The sequence below is a fragment of the Apteryx mantelli genome, chromosome 25, assembly GCF_036417845.1.
Source record: "Apteryx mantelli isolate bAptMan1 chromosome 25, bAptMan1.hap1, whole genome shotgun sequence".
NCBI lineage: Eukaryota > Metazoa > Chordata > Aves > Apterygiformes > Apterygidae > Apteryx > Apteryx mantelli.
This window is the reverse complement of record NC_090002.1, coordinates 10,570,929-10,598,481: the sequence shown is the minus strand read 5'-3', so window position 1 is coordinate 10,598,481 and position 27,553 is coordinate 10,570,929. Positions and strand designations below refer to the sequence as shown.

The following is a 27,553-nucleotide window of genomic DNA, read 5'->3' as shown; positions in this document are numbered from 1 at the left end:
CCCATGCCTTGTTCGCCGCCTCGCATTTATTCAATTATTACTTTAGTTCTGCCCCCACGCTGGGACGCTTATCTCACGCCGAAGCCTTCCCAGCCGCGTCCTCGGCTCTGTTTTGGAAGGAGAGGGCCGAAGGCTGCCTGCGACCTGCCGAGCAGGCTGCGCACCACGCAGGGAGCGAAGGGAAGCACCTTGCCCTCAGGAGCGCCGCAGCTCCCCGGCCTGGTCCTGCAAAACCTGGTGCACGTGCTACGGTGGGACAACCCAACGGCCGCATCAGTCATCGAGCAATTTTTAACATAGCAAAACTGCAGTCTGGCCAGGAGGCTGGCAGAGCACAGGAGGCAGTGGATACCTAACTCCATGAGAACAGCTTCCTTGCTTTTTCCTCTCTTTATTTTCATCCAAATTGGTATTTCTTTGTCCTATAAAACCACACCAAATCTTAGTCTGGAAGGCGTTAAAGCCAACATCTTCCAGGCAGAGGCTCCCCAGGTGTTTACCTGCCATGAGCTTGGCTGCAGGGAGCTACTCCATTAAATTAGGAGCAAAGGCTGGAAGAAGAGAGCAGCTGTAACTCTGGGCTTTTCTGGGTTTAAAAAGGGCAAAGTCTGTTGTTAAAGTATGTCCTGCTTCCTTCATCTAGTTTGACCCGTTCTTAGGAAGAGGGGGTTTAGTTCAGCAGTCTGCGGGGCAGCGCAGGATCACAGAGCTGCCCTGGGACCTCTTCTCTGCACGTGGCTGGTCCTCAGGCATGCCGAGAGGGTGAGAAGAGGCTGCTTGGGCCTTATTTATCTGGATTTTTGGCACATTAGTTGCTAGGGCTGTAGCAAAAGTACTAAGTCCAGCTGTAACGGCTCTGGCATAAAGCATGGTGGCCTTTTCTTTGTGCTGAGCTGTTCCCGGGTCTGCTCTATTTCCTGCGCAGGCAGCGATTCGGGAGAGGGTTTTCACTCAGTTTCCAGCGCCTCGGAGCAGCTGCCTGCACTTGGTGCTTTTAGGATCCCTCCTGGTCCAGGGGATGCCAGCGCCAGAAGGATGCACTGGAGCTGCCAGGAGTCGAAGAGTGGAACAAACCTGCAATTTACTCTGCTGCCGCGGGGTAGCCGCCTCCTGGGGACGGCTGCTCCTCTAGCGTCCCGGGAGGGGGGAGGCAAAGAGCTCCAAAAAGAAAAGCTTGTTCATTGCTAAAGAGGAAACCTTCTTAATGGTTTACTACTAAGGAACAGGATACCGAGAGTTTCTTGGAGAAAACCTCTTCTAGACGTAGCCTTTTCAGGTGAAAAAGGGCATTGAAATAGTTAACGGTGTCTTAACTGGACACATTCACAGGCGACAAAAAAATGTATTTTAAACATGACGTACGGTTAGTCTGCCTCTTCCAGCTCAATCCGTGGTTCTGGAGCAGCCTTCCCGTCGAGTAGTCCCTGGTGGGAGACGTAAGCTGCCGAAGAAAGGCCTGCAAATCAGCAGTGAGGAACCACCACGTCCGCTGCAAGCTGACATGCTTATTTATCCTTGCCGTGCATCAGAGGCTCTAATGGATTTTTATGTCAGAACCAAATCAATACATTTAAATCAGAAAACTCCACTCCAAGGCCAGTAAAACATGTATTATCATTTGCTCAGTTAGGGCATATGATATACTGACAGGACAAATTACAGTACAAATACAGTATCTCCCTGTATTAGAGTCATACAGAGAATGGATGCTTTTTGTTATTTCCATGGAAGTTTGTGTGTATATCTGAAGGGAATCTGGAAAACAAGCAGCTTTTGATTACCTTTGCATTTAGGTTACTTGCCAGATTTCTAGTACTTCTGCACTAAGCAGTACTGAGAGTCAGTTGATTAAGCTGCATGTTACAGGAGAGAAATCCGTGGGCATGCAAGTGTTGTCCTTATTATGTCAAAGAAAGATGCTCCAGCTCAGTTCATCTTTGCTGTAATACTCCAACAACTAAATCCTGCATGTAGTCAACGCGGTTTGTCACCGTACAGCCTCTGCCCTTTGCTCTGCATATCCGCAATTATGCTACGCCTCGTCCTGCTACCGCAGATTAACTGTGACTGGTATGCGAGATAGCCAATATAAGGTCTCCCTCATTTCAAACATCATTTATCATAAAGGATTATCCCATAGGGGCTCCTGTGCAGTCATATTTAATAACGTATACTGCTTCAAATCAAATGAGTTCTCCTTTGAATTTAAGCCACAGTAATAAAGCAGCTTGACACTGCTACTTCAAAAGCTAAATGAAAAATAGTAGCAGTACACTGGATGCCTGTGGACCTCAAAACATTTAACTACACACTGATCGCTGGGAACATTGAGTAAAGGTATAAAGTATCCGCAGTTCAATTTGGCTGATGATTTGCAACAACCTGCTGCTTCAGACAGTTTAGCTACCCAAAGCCCCATAACGCTGCCTGCTTTCATTCGGCTCCATCATCATTCACTCAAAATGGGTTGCAAAAACCTAATTTATATGTAAAATGCTCGGAGAGAAAAAGCAAAGTTACTGTTAAACTCCAGCCTGCTGAGAAGAGGCCAGTTCAAGGAGCCTGGAGCTATCTCTGTGTGGTCACTCTGGATGACACCCGGAGATTTTCCAGGCTTCTTGGCTGCAAAACTGTGCACCAAGTAATATCATCCCAGGAGTCTGCATCAGCACCCTGCACGCAACGGGGGTCCCTCACAGTACAGGCTGGTCCTCGTCCAGCAGAGCTGCTGGGCAGGCTCCACACCACGGCGTTGGGTTAGAAAGGGCTTGGCTGAGCCTTCAGGATGCTCCCTTCTCCCAGCCCACTCCTCTTGCAAACGCACTTCAGAAAGGCTTGTCCGCGCGTCCTCCTCCGCCCTTCCAGCGACGGAGGGGGCACTGAGCCGAACGCAGCGCTTCGGCAGCGGAGGCGGCGAGATGCTGCCTGCCTCGGTGCTATTCAGCTCCATAATGCGTGCTGTGTGCTCAGCCCGCAGCGCTGCAGCCAGCCCCGTGAATTTGTCCTTTGTGCCTCGATCTTCGGCTGTCGCAGCGGGGAGCAGCTGCCGGTCGCGCTCCCCTTTCTGCCGGCCGCCCCGGCCTCCGCGCCGCGGCATCTCTGACAGCCTCCCTTGTGGGGCGCACAGTGCCTGGAGGGCTGCCAGCGCCGCGAGTCGTGGGGACGCGGCCACCCAACACTGCTTCCTCTGACTCCTTCGCACAACGGGCTCCTTATTTACCTCTGATTCATCGCGACACGAGATTAAGGGGATTGACTTTTGACCTTAAACATTGGTACCACTCAAAGAAAACACCAAGAACGTTGGAATTCAAGCTTCTGATGGGGACTATATGAAAGTGGATTGCACAGGGGTATACGACTAAGGAGGAGACAAGCTTGTCCGAGCGTTTGCGTGACTGCTCTTCTCCAGGAAGGCAATGTAAGCAAGAGCTAGTCAAGAGCTGGCATAGCCAAGTCAGCAGGACGGGCACCTCACACCCGAGCACTGGGCCATAACTCCCGGTTTACTGCAAAGTCTATGACGAGCCATTTAATCCTCCTCCAGTTCTGCTCTCTGCAGCGCATCCCTTTGGAGACGGGGAGCAGACTCCTCAGGACGCTGTGCAACAGGACGTTCTCACCACCCCGGCCCCGGCCTGCTGCTGCCAGATACGCGTGCAAGGAAAGAGTTTGCTTTGCTGTAACGTCAGCTTCGCTTTTAGCCTGGGGAGAAGAAAAGGCTGGGCTCAGTCCCAGAATTACGAAAACGCCATTTCCCAACTCCGACCAGGAAGCGACCAGGCTAAAGACGAGCGCGCGGCCACGGCAGGGAGCAGCCGCAGGGGCCCAGCGCTGCGCCCCGACTGGGCTGCTTCGGGGGCTCACCGGGTCTCCGCAGCCAGAAGCCCGCGGCCAAAACCCTGCTCGTCCTCTAGGCCCGGAAGGTCGGGGCTGCCCCTCCGGGGGGGACATCGAGGCAGCCCGGTGGGCAGCTCCTGCCCCGCTCAGAGCGGCCCCCACCTCGGCAGGGAACCGGCGTTCGAAGCGAGCACTGTGTTAAACCGCCACGAAACACACCGCGTCCTGACCACTGAATTCCTTCACTAGTAAATAATTCAAATTAAAAGTCCAGGGAACCCCATAGGCACCAAACTCATCTGAGTGGTATTTTTCCTGCTGGGCGTTTTCTTTATCGAGTCTCACTGAACTTCCCCATAGCGAGACTCACAATCTATTTCAGGACCTATCACATCCGAAAAAAAAAAAAAGCCGGGTCTTTGCAAAGTATTGCATTTGGAGAACACGAGGCACAAGAAACTTGCGTAAGAGCCTGCAGTGCCTGAAATATTCAGAAAGGGGGAAGCCACCAGCTACAACAACAGCCTGCAGGATGAATTCTAGGGGATGCTCCACTGAGCAAAAAGAGTACTTAGCGGCTCCATCGAAGGCAGCAGAGCGCTCCAATTCCCTCGGCTTGTTGGCCCCGGGACACTCGCACACACGCACATGCCCTTGTCCCTCCCCGAAACACAAGCTGTTACGGCTGAATGCAAGCAGCACGGGAAGATATGCAAGACGGGCAGTGCCCCCAAAGACCTGACAGAGAGCCACAGATGCGTTTGCAGGACATTCCCGGAGTGCATATTCCCACAACGTGCTGCCGAGCACACAGTAATCCCTGTGGGATCGCACAGTTGCTTCCACAGATGTTTCAGGACGCCGACCCAAATGAAATGGCCACGTGACCTGGCAGAAGCTACCGGCCATAAATGCTCTGTGAGATCTCAGATGGACATTGCCGGAGACAAGGCTGACCAAGGGGGCTTCAACGTTCCTGAGAAATGCCACTCTAACAGCGAGTCGCGGCAGCCTCGCTCTCCTGCACGCCAAGCAAGGGCGCACGGGGACGCGGCGCGGGCAGATGGCTGCTGCCCGCCGCTCTGCCGGGCGCCGCTGGCAGGCGATGAGCTGAGCGGGAAGGCAGCAGGGCCTGCAGCACTGGCTGAAACGCTGCCCGGCTGTCTAGACGCGGCCTGCCGGGCTGCGTGCAGGACACCGATGAAACCCCACGTCTTCCACCATGGCTAAAATCATGCCTTGTGCCTCCTGCAACCTCTCACCTTCGGACTAAAGCAAACCCCCAGCAGGGGCTTAGCGAAACATTACGACAAATTCATTTTCCTAGTCTGCTTGCCCCCACATAGAGGCTCCCCGTGGTGAGGACAGGATTAGTCTAGGTAAGAAAGGATCGACGCTGCCACAGCCAGACTATCTGGGGCTTAGCCAGACGTGGTGCAAACCGCCTGTCCTGCACACGGGGCAGCTCCCGCTGACAACAGCGGGTACAAGTAGTGCACCAAGAGCAGAAACACTGGCACCCGGGCAAGCATGCCTTGCAGCTGGTAAAGGGCTTTGGGGGTTGGCACTACAAATGATTGCATGGCATTTGCTTTTTTTTCTTTTCTGAATTTGAGGAGTTTTCTTTTCAGGAAGACTTAAGACAGCTACTACAAGACACTTGGAGAAAAAGCATCTCTCCTCCAAAACGGCATTTAAAGCCTTACAAGAACAGAGGGGAAAATGCAGTCCTCACTAGGTGACCGCAAAACTGATCCAGAAGTACAATGAGATGGGGGAGTAAAAACAAAAACCAATACAAAACAAGCAAAAAACCCTCCCTCCCCAACCTTGTACAGGAATTGGGCCTCATGAGGCAGACGGCAGGGCTGAACCCCAACATCAGCACAACGCATCGCACCGCTGCAAAGGGTCCAAAACCGCCCCCCGGCGAGGAGGAACAATGGGAAAAAAACAACGAGAAGCTATGACAGAACCTAAGGAGAAAAGCAGTAGTTCCAAGATCCCCATCTTTTCCTCAGTATCTTTCTCCTCTTCCTGCGCTTTTTTCCACAAAATTCATCTAAACTTGCACCCAAGTGGCTGTCAGACTGGACTGAAACGGCTAACATTCAAAGGCCGCTGCGCTACATGCTGAGAATCCCACAAGCCCTGTTTCTTGAGAGATCAGTCTGAAAATACCTCTCTGGCATGACAGAAATTGTATTTTACATGGAAGATGCTTTGTTCAGAAATTAGTTTGTACCTGAAGTAAAATACATTGTATGTGGAACTAGTCAAACTTTGGGATTTTTTCTCCTTTGAAAAAAACAAAAAATCCTTCTCTTTATGGACTATTCTGCCATCTTAAAAACAAAACAGTAAAACATTCGAAGGTTTAATCATTGTTCATGAATTTTAAAATGCTCGCACAATGTTTACTTAACATTTTGCAAAGACTTTTACTTATATGGAAGAACCTGCCAAAGAACTAGACCAGCCTGCAAGAAGTGAGGCAGGGCCAGCCCCTCTCCCTCGCTGCGCCGAGCCTTTCTGGCTTAGCTGCGGAAGCACCAATTCGTAGCTCAGTCGCAGAATAAAACATCACTTGAAGTTACTTATCTCGGGGTGAAGCCAGCACGACACGGGATGGCCATGCCGGCAGCAGGGCCCGGACCCCCAGCAGCAACCGGCACATCCCCACCCGGGGGCTTCGGACTAAGCCTCAGCAGCAGCCTCGTAAAAATTCAATGTTACGGGCTCGCTGAAGCGCACTATAAAACATAGCAGTAGGAATATGACTGTCCGTTATTCCAAAGATGAGGATTTTACTGCTTACCAGGAACAGAGCAATTCTTTAAAAAGAGAGATCCACGAGGGAAGGCACACGCGATCGCCCTGCACAGAAACCAGCCGGGACGCCAGGAGACTGCGCTCCCAGCTCCCCTCCTTTTAACACTTCCCTTTGCGCCTCTGCGGAATCTGTCGGCAATAACAGAGCATTCTTAGGCATCACGTGTCATTTATCAGCAGAAAGTTAATAGGAGGTTGTATTCTATGAAGACTCCTGCCTGCATTAAAACATAGGGAACAGAATCTGAAATTCATTCCCCGTTTTCCTCTCCGCCTGAGAGAGCCTCGGCCCCGGCTTTGAGGCTGCAGCTGCAGCTCGGAGCAGTCGGCCTCCTCCGGCGGCCCCGCGGCTCAGCGCCCCGCACGCGGGAGCCCACGCTACCTGCCTGCTAGCACCGCGGCACTGGTGGCGGAGAGCGCGTCCGAAAGCCTGCCTACTTCCTGAACGAGGTCCAGTCCCCAACAAAAAGCAGGTTCGCTCCTTCAGTTTCTAGTGCTGGCAAACCTAAACGAGACATTCATTAGTTTTGCGATGGTTAACTCTGAACCGCACGGTCATTTTGCTGGACGCAAGACCTCACGTGCACCATTGCCTTCTGCGCACTGCAACCGAGAACGCTGTTGCAGCTCGAAGGTGGCAGAGCAAGTCGCAAGCGCACCAAGACCACTGCTCTCTCTAAAGACAGCCCATTCCTTTCCACAGCTCCTTTTTCAGCTGTGTATTTGGATTAAAATCAAACCCTGCAATTATAACTCTCTAGTAAGGCAGAGCTTACAAGATTAGGCAGTTATCATCTGATCTGACATTAGATGGGAAAACACGTTTCAAAACAACCTTTACATAACACAGAAAATAAATAGATAAATACAGGCTGAAGAAGTTTAAAGAACAGCGTATTTGTAGAGACAGCAGTGAATCACTTGGGCTGAATTTGTGCAGAACTCAACTCAAATCAGCGGAAATATGGCCTGGATGACTCTGGGGCTTGTGTGGCTTAATTGAAATTTTAAATGCGCTCCTTTCCTAGCAGCTAAATGTTACTTTATTTGAGTGGATGTTGGTGAAAAGCGGAAGCATGCAACTCCACTTCTGAAGATTTGTACTTTAACCTCTCTTTAGGGCATTCTTGAGTAAACTCATATTTAAACCAGTGAAACATTAAACATCAAATGCTTCGGGATGATTCTCTTCAGAAATAAAACTATGTAGCACCTGCTGAAGTATATCTAAGGGCAGAATTTGGGCTATTGTGCTAGAATCCATTAAATACAAAAATGTTATTCAGGGAGAAAACGGATTCATTGTATACCATACAAAAGGAGGTGCACCAAGGCCTCCTACTGGAGCGTGCACTCTTCACAAAAAAGTACATCTTCAAAGGGATTCTGATTTATATCAACTAGAGCTGAACAGCCAAACGCAACTTGTTTGAGAGTAGCCTCGACCCATTTACAGCATACCATCACTACAGCTTCAAGAGGAACCAGTACTCTTGCACTGCACACTATTTTTACTCTTACATAATTTGAGTAATTAAAAAAGCCCTTCATCCGCATCAGCGTCCATCATTTTGCTGTTGTTTTCAAACAGTACCACCTAGTGGTAAACTAAGAGATACATGAAGCATTTTACTACTAAAACCTCTCCCTCTTCTCTTCCACCAGGTTTATTATTCATTTTGCAACCCAAAGACCATCCCAGGCTCAGCATTCAGTTCCTGCCTCTCCTGGAAAGCCAGCATTAGCCACCGATCTCCCTTGCACTCCAGCAACAAGCACTTCAACAAGAAGGTGCCCTGAACAGGAGGCCGAGGTCGGCGAAACGCACGTGCCTCTGCGTGAAGCCCCAGGCGGGTCCGCAGACACCTGGCTGTTCCTCACCCCGGCGAAGCGAGCGTGCGAGTGCCGCAAGGAGATCCCGCCACAGACACAAAACGCCACCGGAGAGGCTGGACTCGCCTCTGCCACACCGACCGGTTACAACATCGGAAGAGATGGACCGAAAGACTCTCTGGGGAAATGCAAACTTTGTAAACAAAGCGGAAAAGCACCTCCACGTTTAACGTGCAACTTCATGCAGCATCCTGAGATTGGTGGCAGCAGGTAACGAAGGAGGCTGCTTTAATATAAAATAAACACTTGGCATTTATGAAGTGAGGTTAGATGAACTAACCCAGTACTCCGTATCTAGAAAGTTGAGATTAGGTTTCTAATTCATAGAAGAGACATCTAATAATCAGCACGTACATTAAAATTACTTTATTACTAAAATATTTTTACATTTAGTAAAGATAACCAACCTGCAAACACCACGCTTCTGCTCCTGAAAAAGGAAGTGCATAGGCAGGTTGAAGACAGTCAACTAAGCAACTACCATTCGTCCTACTAACTTGTAAGTAGGCAGATGTTTTCACATTATTGTCATCCAAATATTTTCATCCAGTCTTCTCTGGGCTTCATTTAGAAACTGGGATCTCTGTATAATTCAACAGCTGCATCAGTAACACAACGTTAGAAAAAACACGTTTATAGAAATTTCTCACACCTGGTTTCCAATAAAACTATACAATGGATCCAGGACATTCAGGACAAAGTCCGTCCTGAGTTTTCTCCACTGTGAAGATACACTTTTCTTCTCACTTACTCTGAAGCGAAGTAGGAGCAAGTTCTCCAGCACTGATGGAATTTCAGCAGTGTCAAACTGAAGATGTACTTTGGGCCCAGCAGGTCCCCAGAATGGCGGTTGTTTTACTTGCGTACACACAGGAGGATCGTGGCCGACCACCCATAGGTCTCTTCACACTCTGCTCTCTGAACTCTATGAATTAAAAGGAAAAAAAAGGCCGAGGGGTGGGAGGGGGAGAGGGTCGAGGAAATGGGACAACACCCAAAATTAAAAGTAAAAGCCCTTTTGGCTCACTGTAAATCAGGTAATATTAGCCAGATGTAAAGCAGCTGTTTGCTTTGTTGAAATTGTATTTACTCAGAACCAACTTTCAAATCCAGTTTCATTTTGAGATGCTGATGGTAACATATCACTCTTGGACTCCTGCCCTGCAGAATAACATTGGTAAAACAAGGGTTCTGCCACTGAAGTATGTAACTGCATGAAACTGAAGATCATAGGAAAAGTCAGACCTTGATACAGTATTAAAACAATTTTGTACATATAAAAATACTTGTACAGAGGAAATATTTTCAGCAGAATACAATCTTTAAACATTCAAAAGAATATACAAAACTAATTAAAAGTAGCCTTCTGTACTTTAGTGTGTAATATGATTAAGTACATCCAAAAAGGAGCGTGTGTGAAGACATCTCACCGGCATAATGACATATTGTTGGTATTTGTTATAACAAAATACTTTATCTACCAGAATGGAAGAGGAATTCACAAAACATAAAAACCAAAGCCTGGAAACCGTAACAAAAACACAGAAACAAAATGAAAATGTACTAAAATTTAATCATTCATAAAAGCTGTAATTTAATCTGTGACAGTAAAACACAAAAAGCAATATTAGAGTTGGTTTAGTATATTATATATTTTTGCTTTTAAAGCCATAGAAATCAGTTACCCCAGTTTTTTCCTATAAAAGACCCATTTTTCCAAAGCATTATGCACAAACGTTTTTAATTAGAATATAATGGCAGAATGAAATAATGATATTCCATACCTTTTAAATATAAAATGAAGTCAATGACTCAAAAAGTTATTTGTTGCAGTGAGTTCAATGGGAAATTTCAGATAATATATATCTATGTAGTTATAGATATAAAATATAATGGTGGAACATTTTTAGTGCTTGATGGGGAGAAATTATGATAAAAAGGTCAATATGAAATTTTAATTATAGTAGCAATACCTAACATTTGAAATGCATCCATGCTCCTTTGTATAATCATACACTAGAGTCAATTATATTTATTTTCACATCTGTTAATTGCTATTGCAAAGGAGAAATACTATTGTCTTAAGTTTCCAAGAGATATACACAGAGCAATTTCTTTTTCCAGGGACTGTGTGCAAACCATTTTAAGATCTAAATTCTTCTCATAGTATATAAAAACAGGAGAAGCTTCTTCAGATGTGTTGTTAATTTCTGTAAGGTTTTGAAATCTGGAATGCTGGCACTTTCCATTTAGGCAACAGTTCTTCATTCCTGCAATCTAGAAAAAGTAAAAAGAGATGATGGGGGAAATATTTCTCATGCTGTTGATGAAACAAATGATCTGAAACAAAGGTCTGAAAGTTTCCCCAAATAACTGCCCAAAAACATGCTTGTAAAAACATGCAGCATTTCAGCAGGAAAAGGTTATCTTACTTCATTATTATGATTTGTTCCTACTGTCCTTTGAATTCTGAGGTTCGGAAAGAAAAAAAAAAATTCACTTTGGAAACCATAAACTCATTCAGAAACAAATTCTTGTTTTATCATGAGCGTAACAGATCAGTGAGAGGCAGCTGCCACCCTGTCTTTGAGCTGTCATGATAATACCCTTCTTCTACCTCACCTGCTCTAAGGGAGAGGCTAATAGAGCTGACACAGGCAGAGCACTGCGGTGACACAGCTGTCCGACTTCCCCATAGGCTGGGCTATAGCGGCTTCCTCGGCCTGCCAGTCTGCCCTGCTGAATTTGAGAGACCGAAAACACTTTGCGCTACAACAGCTGTTCAAGATTATCTGCTCGCTTTCTGAACATTTCTCACTTCTTCGTGCCAAGGTGGCACTTGCATCCATTTACCTTGCAACCTTATCTGTCTCTCCTAACAGTGTCGTGCTGCGCGCTTAGGTGTGACCATGCTAACAGCTCAGAGGCACAGCCTACGTTGTATTTCTGCGCAAAACCTGAAAACCTGAAGTTACAGAAATGCTCTCTTCTTTCAGGAGTGCTTTGTAACAGCTGTAAGCACACACTGTACCCTGCCAAGATACACAGGAAGATTATTTATAGCATATGTCCAACCTTGGTATTTTTTTTGGTGGGCAGCTTTTCATTTCTCTGCCATTGAAATCCATGTCCCACCCACACAAACTTGCAATTGTCCTCATATCACCTAGGACCGAGACAGCAGCTGCAACTACACCAAGTTACACAAAGGCTACTGAATTTCAGCAGAGAAGAAAACGGAAGCAGAACCGAGTCACAGTTGCTCAGACCGCAGTGTCACAAGACAGAGGGAGAACCTACCAAGAGCAAGAAGGAAAACCCTTGCCCATTCCCACTTGTTCCTGCTGGCTGTCAGACCCCTTTGTGAACTGATCTTACGAAGGAACCCAAGCAAAAGAGAAAGGCAGTGAAGCAGCTATTTTTCTGCCAGGTCCGTCAGTGGGACTGCCTTCCAGAAAAGTCCAGAGGCAACAGAATGGGAAGGAATTTTATATGGGAGCAGGGGGAGGGAGAGGAGTGGAGTGGAAGGAAGGGGAACAAGACCCCCTCAGTCAGGAGTAGATCCCCTCTAGATTAACTGACCTGGAATTCAGACACCTCTTACCTGGCTCAGAGCTGCTGCGTGATGGGAGTCTAAAGCAGCAGACATGATTTCTTTTTAGGCTTCTTCTTTTCCACTGGTGTTTTTCTATTTATCTGTCTGACCAAGTCATAAAAGATCTGGAAATGAAAAATGCAAATCGAAAATCAAACCCATAAAACCCTACGTAAGGGTCAGAAATGAGGCAGGCTGGCAAGCTGGTACTCTTTCCTGGTGGCTGCAGTTTTATAAGTTCAGTCAAACTGATGGTATTTACCTAAGCATTTCTCAAGCAGCTTCTTATAGAACAAGAGAGCACAGAGCTCACGTGAGTGTGCAGAAAATAAGGGAGCTGTAAACTCATATTTGCTCTTCCCTGAACCTGCGATATATGTGTTCCCCGCTTCAGGTTACATACAACAAAGCCTTCAGAGGAGCATGGCAATGAAATGGCAACAGGTCCTTTGCTTTGGACAGCTGGAAGAAAACTGGGAAATAAAACAGATTTTTAAAGACAGGCCTAATATCCGTAAGGATGATCTGTTCACGATGCTCCCTGGGCTGATCAGTATCTGCAGAGCACTGTTACACCAGGAGCAGTGTGTTCACACGGTATTTAAACATGGCTCTCTTTCTCGGCTTTCACCTTCAAAAGTCATCTTCCTTCATCTGCTGCATAGGATGCACTGTTAGTTTTCCTCTTTGCCATATAGTTTGGAGCTGTTAATCACTTACTTCACCTGTCTGCCTGGTCTAATCTTTTGATTTTTATTAATAAAATTAGCAAGGAAAAGCCATACATCTGCCCTGAACTCAGATATTTCTGGAAGGGCGTGATTACAGGGGCCTCTTAATAGCTTCAGAGATGAATTTCTTGTGAATGCTTTTGCTATGAGTTGTTTTCCCAGCAATACTCGGCCTTTTACAACAAAACAAGCTTTGCAAAAGATGGAGCTATTTCATGGTATCGAGGAGAAATTTTTAAACTTTCCGAAAGACCCACCCTACATTCTTTGTTTACTTTTTTCCTTCCTGGAGTGGCTGCTGGCTCACAAATTCTTGTTGATATCAAGGAAATTCAAAACAAAACAAAACAGAAAAGCCATATCGAATTGCAACAACTGAAAATTCAGGATTTTCCAGCTATCACATGAAAGCACTAGTACATAACTAAATTATTTCAAATAATAAGTTGTTTGATTCATGGTGTGTTCCTTCTCTTTGATTTTCTCAGCTTTTATGCTTTTCATAACCAGACAGTATAAAGAAAAGTAATTCTGGTGTTGTCTCCAATTTACAAAAATACAGCATCTGTGACAGAATATCCTTTGTGCCTTAGCTACCAGGTGCCTTGGAAGCCAGTGTATCTGGCATAATAGAGGTTTTAACAAAATTAAACAAGCAGTTTTGTGACAATGTGACAATGAAACAACCTTGGATGACAGAAGTCCCTGTTTACTGGCCTGAGTGATACAAGAACTCAGCACATATTTTTGATTAAAACAGTAATATGCAGAAAATAAAGATCACAATAAAAACAGAAACTAACCTTCCAGATAACCATTTTTTTCTACATGGTGTCTCTCACTGGAGACAGCGCTCATCACAGGGAAATATGCAGAAACAGGATTCACACATTAAGGACGATTCTACGTAAACCATGACTGACTGAGTGTGCGTTTGTCACAAGACAGTTAAACATTCTGCCAATTAGAGAATCTCCATTTTCTTGCACAATTCTCTGGTGAACTTCAAGGCACCTTTGGCTAATGAGAGATCAGTCTTTACCACAAATTGTGGAAATAAAACAGAACTTTTTGTAACTCAAGGTGATCTGTTCAACGACTTAGCCACCAGCTTCTTCGTTAACAGTTTTATTAAAGCTCAGACAAAAAGCAAAAAATTATCCTTTCCAGCATGAGCCTAGCTCGGTGAACTGTATTTACCATGTTAGATTAGCGTGCACTATAGCTAGGCTAATCCCCACCACAGAAGCTGCAGCTCATGCAGCCTGGGGTTCCCTTCCCTTTCAACCTGACAGATGCAGTGCTGGGCACTTCACAGGAGCTGCCAAATTAATTCTGGGTCCAGTCCAAGATCCCACTGCTTCTCCTTATCACACAAGTCTCCTAAATGGTCTCAGTTATCTCTTGGCACCAAACCAGCTCTGCTCAATGGAGTCACCTTAGCATTTGTGACTGAAAACCTGGCCTCTATCTCAGTCGGAAAATTCACAGTAGAGACTAAGGGCTTGGTGCCGGGTGTCAAGCAGAGCTGCATTAGCAGAACTACACTACCTCAGACAGCAGGGAAAGGCACACTTATTTGCAAAGGTGTTTCTCAGTTCAACACAGGGAACTGCTTAGATAGGTATATGTTTGGACTTGGTTTCAGTAAATTAGCAGCTTACCAGGGAATAAGTGTGATGGGATGTCTGTTTGAGCAGCCAGATGTAGCAGGAATGTGAAAAGCAAACACTTTCAAACCCAACAGCCAACACTGTGCAACATGAGAAGTAATACAATGGGCACAATCCAGGTTCTGAATAGCAGTAGTTATCTTCAACTTTATCTGAAAAGTATACCTTCTTATCCAAGGTAAGAGTCATCCAGGGAACTGCACTTACTCAGGACCCTCTGCTATCTATGCCCACTAACATAGGCTATGCAAAGCATTTACCTGGAAAAGTCACCCACCCTTTGCATACAAAAGGAGCAGATTTCATTACAACAAATAGAAAACAGACACGAAACACACTGCATGTCAAGACTTTCTTAGGCTGAGACTCCAGAACCATCCTGAACTTTCATGATCAAGAAGTGTAAGAATGGCTGCATGCCAGTTTAATGTTGCATTCATGTTGGAGTAGCAAAAACAAGGGAACAGCTGATAGTTACCTCATTAACATTGATTTTAGACTTTGCAGATGATTCTAGAAAGGCACAGTTACACCACTGTCTTGCTAAGTTTTGACCCTGTTCTTTGCCGACTACACGTTCTTCTTCCAGGTCACATTTATTGCCAACCAGAATCATTGGAACCTGGAGGGACGATAAGCAAGAACAAGAGATTTATTAGTGAACTCAACATATAACATGGACCGCCCAAGCAAAGCTATGTCTCACAAAGACTGTTTCTTCCAAACCCCTGATATTTTCTGTAGGGTTACATTTTAAAAAAGCACATGAGGAAAAAGAAAAGACAGCAGCCAATAGACAATGTATGGAAATCCATAAAAATCAGAAATTCAGACAAACTCACAAGCTAGACTGCATTTTATATGCCTGCTGGGAAAGGGTTGAACAAAATCCATCCTGTAGCCACCCTGTTTCAGTAACAATTAAGCACATGGAGGACAACCATAAAACCAAATGGTAATATTTCAGCATAATCTTCTTAAGCTAGGAAAGATTTATTTTCTGGTATCTACATCCAACACTATTCTCATCAAAAACATAATTTACTGCTGAAATGTATTTGAAGACTTCCATGTGACATGAGGCTAAACTGCCTGCCAAATTAACCTATTTTAGGCAACAGATTATAAAGCATATGTCTTAAGATACACCGTATGTTTCGTCCCTTTTGACCTGTCTTGTCGACCTCTTGTCAAGCCACAGAAGAATAAAGGGAACCACCTTTGAAAAAGCACTGCCCTGGGTGTGGAATAAGCAGCAACAGTTCTATGCAACCAAGTACTTCCACAGCCCTGTGTACAACACCATTGGCATACAATATCATACTATTGACATGTTTTATATACACACGGAAAAAGAGGCTCTTGCACTACAAAAGGCACAAACACACAACCAGTATTTACTAGTTTAGAATAACTAAAATTTTCCAACTAGTTACTAACAGCTCAACTCCTGAAATGACTTCACTTCTAACAAGTAATCTCACATAATATTAAAATAAACATTTGATACACGTTCAAAAGCTTCATCCTATACCTACAACGCAAATATAGGCAAATCATCTGTTAAGAGAATGACGAAAGGGCATCCAGCCCTCTCCTTAAGCTGTTGGCTTTCTGAGACGCTGGGTGAGTCACCTTCCCACTCCTTCACGAGGAAGAGAGTGCCTTGGGAAAACAATATTCCTTGGGACACTTCCTACAGAAAATCAGAGAAATTTAATACCCTAGGAGAATGACCTTGCTCTAGTAAGTGCATATTACCGATTTGTTTGCGTCAGACTGCGCGGAAAGGAGGAGACTTTCAGCTTATCCAGACAGCTGCAACAGCGCTCCAACAAATGGCAGAAGTGACAACACAAGCTACCAGGTCTCTTGTCCAATAATTAACCGGTTTCTGTCAACCAGTTAACCAGTTTCTGACTGCAGGTTCTCTGGGGCTGGGATTATATTTATATTCACCTGTGCAGTGCAGAGAGCCAAGTACAATCAGCATTCATGAAATTATAAGCGTTTCTCCCTAAAAGTATCAGAGTAAGTTCTGGTGAATGTAAGCAGCAGGAGACTCGCTCTCATCAGTTATGCTTAGTTATCAAGTTAAAACTCTTTCAGGAGCAACAAATTGTGCAAAAAGATACAGCAACAACAGCACTAAGAAATTTTAGAAACAACACTGATACATGAGTTCAGAAGGCTTTTTCTGCTTCTTGGCCCTGCGTTCTCTAGCATGGCTGTAGCTCACAAGAAAGATGTTATAAATGACAGGTAGGAAAGACCTCAAAAAAAGAAAACCAAAAAACAACACCCCCCCCCCCCCACACACACACACCAACCCACAGAAACAAACCCACCTACCCTCAAATCCAGTTTCCACAACTACAAGATTATGCGAAATTACATTATAGTTCCAGCTGTTATCTGCATCTCTCGTAGGACCGTTCCCCGAGAGCGCTGCAGTGCGACACGCCGCCCGTCTCTCCGTCTCTAGCCCTCAAAAACGACCAGCCGGCTGTGACGGCAGCGGCGCAGGGCAGCTCCTTGTGCACGCTCAAGCCCTGCTCGCACCCCGTTCCGAAGCCTGCTTCGCTCTCCGCGGCTCACGCGGATCTTAGCTGACCAGGCAGCCAGAGCTGAGGGACGAAACCTCCAGTCCTTCGAGGATTTTGACACTCCAGATAACAGCAAGACCTGCAGCGTACACTGCAGTGTTTTACTAGCACATGTCATCTACAATATCCTGTTTCCCTTAAGCTATGTAAAAGTAGAAACCAAATTACAGAATGGCTGATAATGGGTGTGCACCCCATTCCATTTCCTCAAGTATTTAATCCTTTGAATGGAAAATGAGTATTTTCCAGTTGAAAAATAAATCATTATCTGCTTTCTTTGATAATTTACAACACACTGTACGTTTGTTTAAACTATTTCAATATTTGATTTTATGCAAAGTGATTGCCTCCTGTTTCATGTACAATCAAGATTAATTTTTGTATTTCTAACTCACAACTACAGAAAAAGATCACATTTTTAGTTTTTGAGAATTAAGTTTTACCTATTACATCAAAACCCCAAAGTCCCAAAACAGAAGAGGCAATTCCAAAAAAAAGCTTATTTCAGAGAACACCAAAATATTTACAAATGTATCAGCCTAAACACATTTTCTACAATTTTCTAGATAGCTAAAAGAAATGTTCTCATTCCAAAACATAAAAATGTATTTTGAACATGTTCAGCAACCAAATAAAGAATATTAATATGTGAAATAGAAGGAAAAAAGTTATACTCAGATGGGGTAAACAGTATAGATTTGAAAAACATGAGACTCTGTATGGTTATTTTAAAAGGTAATAATTATTTATTATAGGGTAAAAAAGGGACCTTAATAAACAACTAGCTTTTGACCATTTACTATTTCATTTATAAGACTGGAATTCAAACTTTGTTATACATACATAATTCAATGGTTAAAGTATAGGGATTTTAAAAGAAACAGTCTACACTAAATACAGGAAGGTGTGCATTTTTCTAGCTCAGCAAAGCATAGCTTAAACGTCCAAAAGGTTCTCAAACTTGGATTCAACAAGTAACAACCCACTAACACAAAATTCATAAATGTATTTTAATAATTAAATCAAAGAACTGCAGTAAAAACGAAAGTAAGTCTCCATTGTTTGGTGAACACGACCCGCTTACAGTGCAAATTCCACTTGACCAGCGCAGCTGACTGAGCAGCGCAGTGCTTTGACCTAGAGGCTAATAAAAGAATCACGTAACCGGGGATTTATGCAAGCATAATCCCTACCTAAATGAAAATCAGTTTTACATAAATAGAAGTTCAGCCTGTTAAACCAAGGAGGGTACCAAAACCTTAAAACACAAGGTGGTCGAGGATGAAGAACAACGAAGATCCAAGAGAAGGGATGCACCGCAAGACACTGCCCTCAGTCTCCAACCCATCAGCTGGGGACGGGGGGCTGCGCTGACCCCCCTCCGGAGCTCTCTACCTCATCGTTCAAACTGCGTTTGCCCGAACGGCTATTTAAATACAATGCACGGGCTTTACCTGTGATTTGGCCTAAATGGGCGTCCCAGCCCTGTTTACTGACCATCGCCCCTCCTAACTGCAAGAAAGTTATCAGATAAGGGGGAGCATGAATGAGAGGCTACTTCTGCTTTCACAACTCCGTGACATGAGCCATGCGCCATGCAAGCGACTGATACAAACTAAAAACAAACAATCAACTTCAAAAGGCGGCAGCCACTTTTAAGTTGTCAGTGGAAAAAAAGTACGGGATCTTTTTCACACTCCTCAGGGCAACCCCTTGAATACATTACTGTTCGGCTACAAAATTTAATTTCAGCTTCCTTTTGAGGAAGCCTGCATGAACAGCAAGTTCCCACGCAGCTCCACTATTCACTTGACTATCACAGCAAAAGCCACCCTACAACTTCATCCACATCATAGATTTAGAAATATAAAGTGTAAAAGAATCCACTGTGAAACAGAAATGGCTACACTAAAAAATTAAGTCAGTGCATTTTCATACGATTACCTAAAACTCTGTAAAAAGGAATAGTTAAGCAGGGGCAGACATGGTAGAGTGAGAGAAGCAATGAAAACCGATGTTTCGGTTCACTTCCTGAAAATTGCTCAGTCAGAGCTCTGAGCGCTACAATCTCCTCTCCACATAGACAAGTGCACAGGATTTTTCTTAAAACTCAAAACAGGATAAAAAGTCTCTTCATCTGGGTTTACCTTCCGGTCAGTAATGCACCTAAACAGCTATCCATCTGACAGTCCTCTGAGACATGTTATAGGAGAATTATTGGCTCTCACAGCTGATGGAGTTGAATAAAGCAAAGATCACAAATCAAGAGACTATGCAAACCGAAGCAGCACAGTTATAGCAGGGGACTCCCTACTTCACACAACAAGACCGGGGCTATTTAACTTATCAAACAGCTATTAAAAGGTTCAACACTTGCACTGTTGCCGAGGCAGCTGGAGCACAAGCAAGTTAACAGATCCCTACCCTGCCTTCCCAGTCCTTACTGACAGCTCCCACTCTCCCACAATGACACGAAAATAAAGTTAAAAGAGCATTCAGACACTTTAATTATCATCATTATTATCAGACTTTTCTTGTAAATCAAAAAGCGCAAGTCTGGTCAATAAGCTGAATATGTTCTTTCTATTTACAGTCCAAGGTGATCAGTTTGGATTATTATCCATATATATGCCTAAAGCAGACAGCCTAGCTTAAAACATACAGCTGCGGTCTAGGACTTGAGACACTTTACAGATGACCTTCAGGAAACCATCATCTCTCTCTGCACTTCAATTTCCACTTTATAAATTTGAGGAAAGTGGTATTAGTCTGCATTATAAGGCAGTTGGAGATCTACTGAAGAACATCATTATGGGCAAGTTCAACTATTATTTCCCTCAAAGTGAAGGAAAAAAAAGTTCTGCTAAAGCATAATGAAAAAGGAAAATGCAAACACTGGAAAAGAGTTAAAAGAAGAAAAAGATGTCAACTGATTTTTTTTTTTTTTCTTTAAATCAACTCCTACCATTTACAAAGACTGTTAGATCTTCAGTACACGCAAAAATCTGGCTTCATGACACCCCTTATCGAGAGCTGTCCCCGAGTAACCACATTGAAAATAACGCTAATATCAGATGTTTTAGGAAACTTACTTCAACACCAAACTTTGCTTTACAGTAAAGAAAATTCCTAGAAAGAAATTTTGCTCACATACAGGTACCTGTATGTTTAATTACAAAAATACTTTAACCCTTTGCAAAACAAAAAGCATTTTACTTACATCTTCAGTGTCCTTAACCCGTAAAATCTGTTCCCGCAGGTCCTGTAAGTCATTAAATGTGGACTGTGCTGTAATAGAATATACTAGTGCAAACCCTTGACCATTCTTCATATAGAGATCCCTCATTGCTGTAAATTGCTCCTGTAATCAAATATTTAAAAAAATTAGCCAGTAAATGCAGCTAAGAAACATTTACAAAGGAACATTTTTGTTCTAATGGAGACAAGACCGTAGTACAGCACAGCATACATTTACATTTTTACCCCATACAGAAATCCACTGATGTATGTGAATTTAAGAAAAGCATTAACACACATCTTTCCCTTTAGTTTTTCCCCTCCTAAGGAGAAAAAAGGCTTTTCAAAACAAAAAAACAAACACCCCCCCCCATACACCACAGGAAAAACAGCAAGAAAAGCAATAAAAATGTATCTGCAGATGGACTAATGTATGCCCCAAAACCATAATACAAGGTGTTAAGATTTGGTTGACATATTTTGTAGTGTTCTTTCATTTACTGTCTGATACGGTGTTAAGCATGAGTCTGCCACCAGACCAATTCCCCAGGTAACAGATATGGATTGTAAATGCAATTTCTCCTCTAATACTACACTGAGAAAGGCCTAAGTGTCACATCCTCACGGCTCATTGCAAGCACGACTCTGTGGGAAGGTGGTGCCAGATCACTTCTGAACATACGTGTTTATACAGTAGTCATCTGTAGCATGAAAATGGCTTAAAGGTTCAATGCAATGAAATGTAGGGCGCTGCAAGAGCAGGCTATAAAATCTGTATCAGATTGCTATGTTTCTTGTCCAAGCCAGTGAACGGAACCTTTCGCAGAAACTCTGTAATAATGCTTCTTGCTTCTGTGTTCTTGCACTATTGTCAGTAAAGTTCCAAGCTTTCCAAATCAAATAGTAACTGTATTTTAGGAAGCATATACTCTCCCTGTGACGTTCACTCTACCATTACAGGGTCTATTTATTTAGTGAACAGGATAGTAAAGTGACATTGGAATGGCAAGGGGAGTTGCTTCAAGGCTTTTTGCTGCTAAGAGGAAGGCAGCATGACATGGGCCTCCTCAACAAGGCAGCATCAGGAAGGCGTCATCTGAGTAGAAGATGACACAAATGATTCCTTGAAAGGTACAAAGTCTTTATTGATGAAATCCTCTCCACGTGGGCTGATGTGACAGGCTGGGAGGCAATACTTAAGCATGCCCTAGAAGCACCTTCGATTCACATGAGCTCTGGACATACCCCCTTTTCTCCCCACAGGAAGGGGAAACTGCTCTCTTTAGGCCTGTTTGGAGAAAAGCCCTCGAATGAAGTGACCTACTTACTGAATGAAGATGTAGTAAAAGAGGCTAAAACAGTACTCTGTTAGAGACTTCGTTTTAAAAGAAGCAGCTGAAGCGATTCAGCACTTCAAACTGCCCACAATTAGCTACAGAATGATGCTCTTATTGCTAAGTCCTTATTCTCCTTTCTACCTTTCCATCCAAGTATTTGTTACACAAAAATCATACTTTATTTTAATGAAGAGCCTGCTGCTTAAGACCTTGTCTTTTTTGTCTGTCTGTGTATTCTGGGCCCTGGCAAAACTAAAACTTGCCATTTTCCAGTATCAGCAGGTTGATACTGAGACAATGATAGATGACTGTGAAGAAAGGATGGCAAAGAAGAGGATAGTGACGCAGGAAGCATTAACTTTTACATTACAGCACTGAGGCAGGGAACAAGTTCACTATGCCACTGGCAGGGCTGCAGAAGGTGCACTCACCACACTGATTTTTGGGTTATTTAACAAAACCTTTCAATTTTAGATTGCTGCAGCTGATCAATTGATTTTCCTTGGAAAGGATGATCATACTAAGTTCTACTCTTCACATCTCACCTCATTCTTAACAAAGAAACTCTGTAACTATTAGAGGAAAAAAATTATACTTACTGTCCCTGCTGTATCGAGGATTTCAAGCATACACTGTTGACAGTCTACTTCCACTTGCTGGGGAAAAAGGAAAGAGACAAACAGTTAAAACTAAAAAGACTGAAATAAGATGGTTAGGCAAGAGGAATCTCAGCTTAATTTTAGACTTTTAAAGCAAACACCTCTAAATAAGCCAGCCACCTGCACTTTCCCAACAGTCAGAGAGGCACCTCTGGCAGTGGACAAACTGCACCCTAAGCTAGACATTCGGGTCAGTTCACTTGTGGTCCAGGACTCTATTGATTATAAAGGCCTAAACAAGCAGCTCATTGTAAACATCTCAACTTAAGGGAGATAAAACTCACCCTCACACATCAAAGGACTTCACTTTGTGTTTGCTTGTGGAGAGAAGGGAGCAAGGAAGGGAAAAAAAATTGATGATTCTTACAGTCAGGCTTTGTAAGCCTTTTATTTACTAAGAAATGTTGGAGATCAAATGAGGGTAATTCCAGGAAAGGCAAATAAATTTAACTGCAGAACTCTTAACAGCATTTACATGTAATTATCACAGGCACAAATGATACAAGTTTTTTGTTTTCTGGGTTTTGTGCCTTTAATTATGGCAACAATTATGCTAATCTGTCAAACAATGGGTTACTTGACATCAGTTTGAGTGAAGAATGCAGCTCTGTTGATAGAATTACATAACACCACAGCGTCAAGGATTCTGACAAGGGCTTTTGCTTGGCAATTACAAGCCTGAATCCAAAAAGGCTGTGAAGATTTTTATACGCCTTCAAACCACACAGAACACATTTAAACTAAATGGTGAGACAGCCATTACTAAAAAGAAAACAACAGAAAGCAATTACTATGCTACAGTAATAAAATCTGTGGTGATGAATGGTATATATATCCTTTATAATAACTTCTACGGATATCATACACACGGCAAATGCTGATATATTTATGTTTTGAAGTAATAATATATCTGATTACAACAAACAGATCCAAGTAACAGTCTTCGTCACTAGTTTGGTTGAGATATTCCTATCCCCAGGTGTCAATCAGAAGCACAGGCAACAGGATGGGCAGTATACTTGTTTCCCAGCTGCCACAGCTCCTCCCCCAGCTTATTACCAAGAGGAAATCAGTGACGGTTTGGGAAGATGCACAAGACTCGTCTCTGGACAGGTGTAATCATCTCTAACAAAGAAACAGGCAAAACAGCTGAGAGCTGTAGCCTCAAACTGCCACAGCTTGAGTCACCAAAGATCTGAAAGTAGAGGCTCTTAGATGGAGTAAAAAGCTTTAACTCCTTCTATTAAATAGAACTAAGTTAAGGAGTGGTTAAATTAACAGCAAAATTTGTCATTCTGTGGTAATTCAACTTTATTGTAGCCAATACAATTTGTCTGATAGAATTCACAGGCCCTAAGCTGGTAAAGTACTTTATAAAGATACAGGAAACTATCTGCATGCAATATTTTCCAAGACTGATGCATAAAATGACATCTATAAACTGATGCGTAAAAAAAAAAAAAAAAAAAAACAAACAAAAAAAAACCACCACAAACATTTTCCCAGATAAAAATTGTTTTCATTCCAATAAGTTTTCTTTGCAAGCTCTATGAAACTTGAAATAAATAAATAAATCTTATTTTACCTTTCTGTATGAATCTTCTATTGTTGGGTCATATTTTTCAACAAAAATTCCCTGAACAAACTGTACAGTCTAGGGAGAGAGGAAAGGAGAAGAAAAAAATTAAAGTGAACTCAACATGACCAGTAACATTTATCAAGAAGCCCTTTATAAAAAAGTAACAGTACAAAAATTACTCAGCACTGCTAACCATTAACATTCAATAATATAGAACAGAGATAAAAGACATACAGTTTCAAAATTTTTTTTAATAAAATATGCATACTTTTTGTTATTTTAAGAATCACTTTATACAAGTTTTCAAAGCTTTTTTGAAACCTAAGTTGTTTGCTTGCTTGCTTTTTCATAAAAGATGATATCCTCAAAAATCACTTTATTTTAGAGTCTGCTACTTTAAAAGAATAAAAAGCACCAAATACAGAAGTCTTGAAGTTAAATTGGAAGAACTGGCAATACGAACATTGTGGAAAAAAATACATTGTGGAAAACCTCTCTATTTAAGGGCTGAGTTTCAATTCAATCATGTTAGAGTTATAGCGGACCTACTGACATGCCCAGAGTACAGACATATTTCACAGTGACAAGTTATATCTGGAGATTCTCCAGATATTCAATTTATATTAAATCATTAAAGAAGCAGAAAGCTTTCATTCTGAAGAGGAAGTCTTTCTTCCCCTTTATAATTATTCAAAATAAAACTGCTCTGAGCATTCCCCATCGAGCTGTAATGTGGATGTGGTCAGTCTCTGGACATTTCCAGCTCTGCACTTGTACTTCAGCTTTGTCTCACACCATTCCATAGCTGTACTCGTCCTCCTTACAACGGGCAGCTCACTTCTACTTTTCAGTACATTCTCTTCATAAACAGGAGGAACACGTCTCTCAGGTCTTTCCTCTTACTTGCGGCTGTGCAAGATCCCTACAGCACTACCAAACCAGCTAACATGGGAGAGTAAAACAGCAGTTTCTCCTCATCAGGCTTAGTGTTGGGAATTAACAGTGAGCAAGTGTGCCCGGACAGATCTGTACAGGTATCACAGTGGTAAATTCTGGGCTGTTCTCTACCCTAGTTTCGGTATGAGTTGGGTTTTCTTTACTCCCATGCAGACACTGCTGCTTAAATTACTGCACAAGTTCAGCTCCACAGAATCCAACATTTTCGCTAACACTCACTTGACATATCACCACAGACGGCCCAAACTCTCCGCCTCGCTTTCCCATGCTGTGTAGGAATATGCAATAATGTGATAACATGCAGTAATGCAGCATAGGAGTGTTAGGAGGTTTGGTTGATGTTCGTAAAATAAAGCAGTGGATAACTGCCATGATGGCAGCACTTATTTTGTCTCTAAGATAAACAAGCACACCAACTATCTTTTGCCAACAGAACCTCCCACAAATTTTTTTTTAAAAACACAAATTCTACAGAGTCACTAGCTGGTTAGAGAAGACACATTTTGTTCAGGCAGCAGGCTGAGACTTTTCTGCAACAGGGTTCACATGGCACACAAGTATTTTCAGACTTTCAGAGAGCGGCCTATGCCAGCTATCCGCAGAAAATATTGCTGTATGCTGGAAACTGAATTGTTCTTCATTGTTTCCCGTTTCTTTTAATTTAAGAATAAGTTTTCCTACTAGTACCTCTTTTAAAAGTCATCTTCATTCACTAAACAAACCTATTTTATTCTCTAGGGATGCAAGCTTTTGCTTCCCTGATATCTTCCAGTCACACTGGATGGCTGTCCCCGTCTCTCTTGCAGATAACACCTCTCAATGATATCATTGTAAAAGATACTGTTATTAACATAAGATACAGATGTTATACAGACAACAGAAACTAACAACAGTAAGCAGAAGAATTTCAGATTACACAGATTTTAGGTTTTTTTTTTTTTTAAGCACAGTTACTAACCAAAAAGAGTCCAAAGAACTTTGTCATTTGATAGGAAGCTAACATTTGAAAACTGAAGTCAGCCACAATTCTACATTTGTATTCCATGAAGTATTTTCTGATGTCTGTAAATCATCCTTCAGCACAAGGGTGCTAGAATATGACAAACCACTTGCAATGTTTCACTTTTGTACTACAACATCCAGAGTCTTATTTTATATTCACAAATACAGTGCTTCTCACAAAGAAAGTTAACTGAATCCACCTAACCTGCTCTCAAATTCTAAGAAATCACTGTTCTGACTTTTTTGTCATCTCAACTGCTAAGATTTGTGTATTAAAATAAAATCAACAATTACACAGCCATAATTATGATTATATCCAACTTCATAAGCTAACTTGCTATATAATACTCTTCAAGTTTGATACATTTTCTATTTACTAAAGAGAAGCACAGGGAAAAGAGAAAAATTTTATCAGATCAGATTATGGGCTGACCCAAGTTGTAATTTTCCATTAATTTGGAGATTGTGTGTCTTGAATCCGGTTTCCAATTCTATGCAAGATTAAGCACAAATGGATATTCCTGGTAATACCCACTGACTCTCCAGAAAATTTTCACCCTCATTGTAACTGGGGAGGAAAGTACTGCACAGGAAACAGTTATAAGGAAGCAACAAAACAACTGTGCCTTAATACTTGCACAGGGCTTTCTGCTCTGTCGTCATTACCAGAAGGCACGATCAGCGTCATATTGGCACAGAAGAGTTAAAACAATAGGAGGATTTGCAGCGAAACAACACCATATTGTAATCTAAACTCTCAATGAAAACACAGAACTGAAAACGAACACCAGCCTCTTTGTTAGACATTTTAGTTTATACAGTTCAAAGAATAAATTTAAAGTGACCACCATATTATTTTAAATCCCATCTTGTATGCTACTGCTCATAAATAAGTAAATAGTCATCTTGTAAGCTAAATATTATTCTCACTCACCTGCTAATCAACACTTACTCTGTCCTGTTATGAACATATAGGATCACTGTCACATATGAATTACAACATATGGTTACATAGCACCTACACTGTCAAAAAGAACTTAAGTTTTGCTTATCAGACTTTTCACAATCATCCCACCAGCAGTATATACATATAAAAGCCAAGGACCTCATTGTTCCAATTTGTACCTCTAGAGGTGGGAGGACACAAAAACATAATATAGGATGAAGAAAAACAGAATCTTCAGAGCTTTTTGAGAATGAATTTTGAAAAAAAGAAAATCTACAGTAAATATTTAGAAAAATGAAGTATTCATATTTCAGTTTCTAAAAACCATCAGTGATAGATTCTGACTAAGATTTTATATCAAAAATGAGGAAACATCAAAGTATGTCAGAATAGGGTATATCAGAAAAAAATTTTACACCTACATCTTACAAAGGATGGGATCTCTGAAAGAATATATCAAATTTGATATATAATTGTACAATCTCTTTCCTCCTATTTGTCTGGGTTCTGCAGGTGATCTATCAAGTGTATGAGCAGCCCATCTTAGAAGAATGAAAAAGGATGAAAGAAGCAGCAGTCTGTGATCTGAATGGCTGGTAATTATCATCATCATCTTCTGTGAAAAGTGACATGGTGTATTTCCTTGTTTTAGATAACTTTACACTT

At 42.6% G+C, this 27,553-nt stretch overlaps 1 protein-coding gene across 4 annotated transcripts in view; it reads right to left on the bottom strand.

Annotated features, from left to right (window-relative positions):
• Positions 1-9,979: 9,979 nt before the first annotated feature.
• Positions 9,980-27,553, bottom strand: part of RAP1A (RAP1A, member of RAS oncogene family) — a 46,607-nt gene continuing 29,033 nt past the window's right edge. For 3 of the 4 annotated variants that reach the window (XM_067310717.1, XM_067310716.1, XM_013943588.2), the window contains 6 exons: positions 23,989-24,057; positions 22,344-22,400; positions 20,391-20,531; positions 15,043-15,186; positions 12,170-12,285; positions 9,980-10,842 (listed from right to left, as the gene is read on the bottom strand). In XM_067310717.1, the coding sequence (XP_067166818.1) occupies positions 12,199-12,285; positions 15,043-15,186; positions 20,391-20,531; positions 22,344-22,400; positions 23,989-24,057 (498 nt within the window). In that variant the 3' untranslated portion in view covers positions 9,980-10,842; positions 12,170-12,198. Of the gene's footprint in view, positions 10,843-10,997; positions 11,035-12,169; positions 12,286-15,042; positions 15,187-20,390; positions 20,532-22,343; positions 22,401-23,988; positions 24,058-27,553 lie in introns of all 4 variants that reach the window. The other variant, XR_001292680.2, reaches the window with a different exon arrangement.